Here is a 5,390-nt window from a genome sequence, read left to right on the forward strand (position 1 = left end):
GTTTTCCATTGTTTTTGTCATTACTGAAGACCAGCCTTAGGCCATCGTGATCTGATAGGATACATGGGATTATTTCAATCTTGTATCAATTGAGGCTTGTTTTGTGAACAATTATATAGTCAATTTGGGAAAAGGTACCATAAGGTACTGAGAAGAAGGTTTTTGGTTGGTTTGTTTGGTTGGTTGGTTGGTTGGTTGGTTGGTTTTTTTGTTTGGTTGGTTGGTTGGTTGGTTGGGTTTTTTTTTTGTAGATATCTGTTAAATCTAATTGGTTCATAACCTCTATTAGTTTCACTGTCTGTTTCTATTAGTTTCACTTTCTGTTTCAGTGACCTGCCCATTAGTGAGAGTGGAGTGTTGACACTATTATTATGTGGGGTTCAATGTGTACTTTGAGCTTTAGTAAAGTTTCTTTTCTGAATGTGTGTGCCCTTGCATTTTGGACATAAATGTTCAGAATTAAGACTTTCTCTTAGTAGAATTTTCCTTTGATGAATATGAAGTGTCCTTTCTCATCTCATTTGATAACTTTTGGTTGAAAGTCTACTTCATTAGATATTAGGATGGCAGCTCCAGCTTGTTTCTTGGGACCATTTGCTTTGAAGACTTTTTCCAGCCATTTATTCTGAGGTAGTCCCTGTCATTGTTGTTGAGTTGTGTTTCTTTCATGCAGCAAAATGCTGGATCTTGTTTGCACATCCAGTCCATTAGCTTATGTCTTTTTATAGGTGGATTGAATCCATTATTATTGAGAAGTATTAAAGACAGATGATTGTTAGTTCCTATTACATATGTTTTTCTAGGTGGCATTATGTGCATGTGATTCTCTCCTTTTGGCTTTATTGTGAGGTGATTAATATCTTGTTTTTTTGTTTGCTGTATGTACCCTTCTTGTGTTGGGGGTTTTTCTTAGAGAATCCTCTGTAGGGCTGGGTTGGTAGATAGTTATTGTTTGAATTTGATTTTGTCCTGGAATACTTTGGTTTCTCCATCTATGTCGATTGATAGTTTTGCTGGGTATAATAGCCTGGGCTGGCATTTGTGTTCTCTTAGAGTCTGAATGACCTCTGGTCAGGCTCTTCTGGTTTTTAGTGTCTGTGTTGAGAAGTCTGGTTTAATCTGATAAGTCAGCCTTTATACTTGACTTTTTTCTCTTACAGCTTTTAATATTCTTTCTTTGATCTGTGCATTTAGTGTTTTATTATTATGAGGCTGGTTGGGCCTCTAGCTCCTGTCTGTAAGCACACCATAGCATCAGTAACATGAGTTTCATCCTTAAATTACATATTTGTACTCTTTCTGATTTTTAAGCACTCAGAACTATAAACTTTCCTAATATAACTGCTTTCAATGTGTCCCAGTATCTTAGTATTTTATTTTTATTTTCATTTATTTCCAGGAAGATTTATTTCTTTCTTGATTTTTATTTTGACCCATCATTATTCAATAAGTCATTTAATTTCCATGGCTTTGTATATTTTACTAGAGGTTATTTTACTGTCAACTTAAGTTTTACTGTGGTCAGATAGGATGCAAGAAATGGTCTAAATCTTATTGAATCTATAAAGACTTGTTTTGTGTCCCAGATATAGTCTGTTTTACAAAAACGCCCATGTGTTGTTGAGTAGAATGTGTATTTTTTGGTGCTTTGGTAGAATATTCTGTGTATCTGTTAAGTGTATTTGATGTATGATGTCAATTAATTCTGGTGTTTAGTTTTTGTTCAGATGACCTGTCCTTTTATTGGTAGATTGATGTTAATTTGTATCTTTAAATCCAATAGTGGATTTTTTATAAAATTGGGAGACCCAGAGTTTGTTGAATATATGCTTAGGATACAAATATTTTCTTTGTTAACTGTTCTCTTGATTGGTATCTTTATTCTCATCTGATTAGTCTTAGCTTGAAGTCCATTTCATCAGATTCTGGGATAGCAAAACCTGCTCGTTCTCTGGTCCCTTTTGAGCCAAGTACTTTTGTCTATCCTTTTATTCTAAGGTTGTGTCTGTCCTTAAAACAAAGGTGCATTTCTTGAAGCAACAGAATAATGGATTTTGTTTCTTGATCCATTCAGTCTGTCTGAGTCTTTTAATTAGAGAATTGAAGCCATTGATATTTATGATGATCTGAATGAGAATGGCCACCATTGCCTCACAGATTTGAATGTTTAGTCACCAGAGAGTAGAACTTTTCTGTGTTGCATCTCCCCTTCCACCATGTTCTAGGGATCAAACCCAAGTCATCAGATTTGGTGGTAATCACTTTTATGTCTCACAGCTTTTATTTACAGATTCTAATAGCTGAAATAAACCCAATATCCACCAATGAAAAAAAGCTTTATTTACTGTGATATATTCCTTCAATGGTATACCACTTAATAAAGAGAATAATAAATTATTATAATCCACAACACGAATAAGTTTCAAAAACATTAAAATCAGAGAAAGAGGACAAATTCAAAAGACTGTAACCACAGGTTTAGTATTTACATGAACACAACAAGACTCAGTGACTACCTGATGATAGAAATTAGAGCAGCAACTGCTGTGGGGTGGGGAGAAAGCTGTGTGCATGAAAGGACACAGAGAAGCTTCCATGTCTTCTTATAGATACCAAGGAAACAGTGTGTAAATTTGTCAAAAGTCATTTAACCATTATGAATCATTCTTTGTGAATGAAGCTCTAGCACCCATCTTAGGACATGAGGTAAACACAAAAATGAAAGGATTTGGTGATAGACAAACTCGATAGAGAATGTTTCTACCCTGAATCATTTATGCCTGCACTCGCTCTTATTTTCAATTCTGTTCTTTGTAACCAAAACAAAATTTCTCTATGATACTTAAATCTCTAATGCTATGCATTCAGAATGAGTAATAACTACTTTATTAACATTATAGAATTGATTTGAAGATTCCAAAAAGTAATGGATATGATAGGGCCTTGAAATATGTACAAGTTATTTACTCAAATAGAATGCGTATCAATTACTCTGACAACAAATTCAAATAAGGGTAAGGGGAATCCCCATGCAGTTTGCAAAATTGATATTTCTCATTGCAATATTCTATTAACACCACTCTAATAGCTATAGCTCCATTAAGGTAACTTCTAAGAAAATTCCTCCTTGGTTCCTGGTATCCTCATACTGACCCAATACCCTTCCAAATGATGAATAATATTGTCATCACCTTGATGTCTCTATTCATTGTGTTGCTCAGTTCCTGATGTATGTGACTTACTATGTAAGGTTATCTGAAAGGAACACAGATGTAGAACATGAAGGACAGGCTGCTGATTCAGTCTGGTTAGTCTAGGAAATACATGTGTAGAATCGGTGAAGGAGTCCTGGGACTTCCTCCAAAATTGCAAGGAGACAAGGCAAAACATGTCCTTTTGCCAATGGATGCCAAGAGTACCTCATATACAATAGCATGGCAAAATCAGAAGGAAAATGAATAAAGCTAAGGCCATAGAGCTGATAGGTACTAAGATATCATTCCTTTGTGAACTAAGGATCCCCAGAAAAGGCCACACTGTGTTTAAGATTCTAAAAAAAACTTGTCTGATTAGAATTTTACAATTATGGAGAGTTTGGATGTGGTAGATCCATGCCAAATTATTGTGGATTAACTTTAGCATCATTAACAGCTGTCCATTGTCCACTTCTGTACCTAATCTAATGTCCTTGTGACTATTGCATGAATCTTTGGGGTATGTATTAACTTAACAGACCACCATCTTCACCAACTCAAAAACTAAGAATGTTAGCAGATATCATCTGAATTCAAGAACAGAGATTTTCCCCCAACACTGTCCCATAAACGATCAACATGATGCTCTTACCAATGTATTTTTAAAGTACCTTGATGTATTACTTTTTTTTCAATCAACCTATTACCACAGTGAAACATGGTGGTTGGTATAACTTGAATTACATTCTCATACATTACTCATATTGGCTCAAGAATAAACTATTCCATTTCTTTCAATGTGAGAACTTTTATACCCACACATTACAGGAGTTCTATTCCTAATATTACACACTATAGATCACAGAAAAGAGATGTAAAATAGTAAAATTTGAACATTCACCAAAATACTGACACCTATTACACGATGGAATTGAAACAAAACAAAAACCATGAGCATGTAGATTTTAATTTGTTCCTTTACTGATGATTAAAGTCAGATTCAAGTTCTAGTCAGAGTAGTCATGCTGCTGATTATTTCATACCTTAAATTTTATTCCAGACTTGAACTCACTTTTTTGCCCCACAACTTCCTCACAGCATTTTTCACCTCTGCATTTCTGAGTGTGTAGATGATGGGGTTCATCATGGGGGTAATGACCGTGTAGAACACAGCCACAAGCTTGTCTTCAGTGTAGGTGGAAGCAGGTCTCAAGTAGAGGAAGATGGCAGGTCCAAAGAACAAGACAACCACCATGATGTGAGATGCACAGGTAGATAGAGCCTTGCGCCTCCCCTCAGCAGAGTGGTTCCTCAAGTTATACAGGATAACAATGTAAGAAGACACCAAGAAAAGGAAGGAAAATACAGAAAATAATCCACTGTTAACAAACATAATTACCCCTACCACAAAGGTGTCAGTGCAGGCCAACTTGAATAAGGGATGGAGGTCACAGAAGTAGTGGTCAATAATATTGGGACCACAGAAAGGCAAAGGGATAGTGATGAAAATCTGAATTATAGAATGAAAAAATCCCCCCACCCAGGAACCAGCCACCAGGCGGTGACATATGGGCCTACTCATAATAGTTGTGTAGTAAAGAGGTTTGCAGATAGCCACATAACGGTCATAAGCCATCACTGTAAGCAAGAGTATCTCAGTGACCCCAAAGAAGTGGAAGAAGAAAATCTGAGCCAGGCAGCCCTTCAGAGAGATGGTTTTAATCCTGTGAAGTAAATCAGTGATGAACTTAGGGACAACAGTAGAGGAGTAGAGGATCTCTACCAAGGATAGGTAGCTAAGGAAGAAATACATGGGGGAATACAGACTCTTGCTGATGTTGACTGTCACAACAATGAGGCCATTGCCCAGAACTGTGGCCAGATACACAGGAAGAAACAACACAAAGCACACCTTCTGTACCTCTGGGTCCTGGAAAAGGCCAGTGATGATCAACTCAGTCACATTTACACTGGCCATGAGTTCAGTTCAAGTGTGCTGGATACCAGCAGTCGAGGGACCTTAACTAAAACAAGCAATAATTGTGATACTGTTCACGTGTTTATTTTAGGAAGAATATCACTGTGTGTCAGAAACAAGGGGAATAGCCTTAAAAGAGAAAGAGAAATCAGACATCCATGGGAGCTAAAAGAAACTGACTCAAAAGGCTAACAACTTTAAAGAAACCTTATTCAGCA

General features: G+C 36.5%; 1 protein-coding gene across 1 annotated transcript; it reads right to left on the reverse strand.

The window, feature by feature from the left end:
* Nucleotides 1-4,245: 4,245 nt before the first annotated feature.
* LOC116900490 (olfactory receptor 4B1-like) lies at nucleotides 4,246-5,172 on the reverse strand. The gene has a single exon (XM_032902225.1). It carries the CDS (start codon nucleotides 5,170-5,172, stop codon nucleotides 4,246-4,248), a length of 927 nt encoding a protein of 308 aa, XP_032758116.1.
* Between the last annotated feature and the right edge of the window lie 218 nt (nucleotides 5,173-5,390).

This window comes from Rattus rattus, chromosome 5, assembly GCF_011064425.1.
Source record: "Rattus rattus isolate New Zealand chromosome 5, Rrattus_CSIRO_v1, whole genome shotgun sequence".
In the NCBI taxonomy this organism is placed as follows: Eukaryota; Metazoa; Chordata; class Mammalia; order Rodentia; family Muridae; genus Rattus; species Rattus rattus.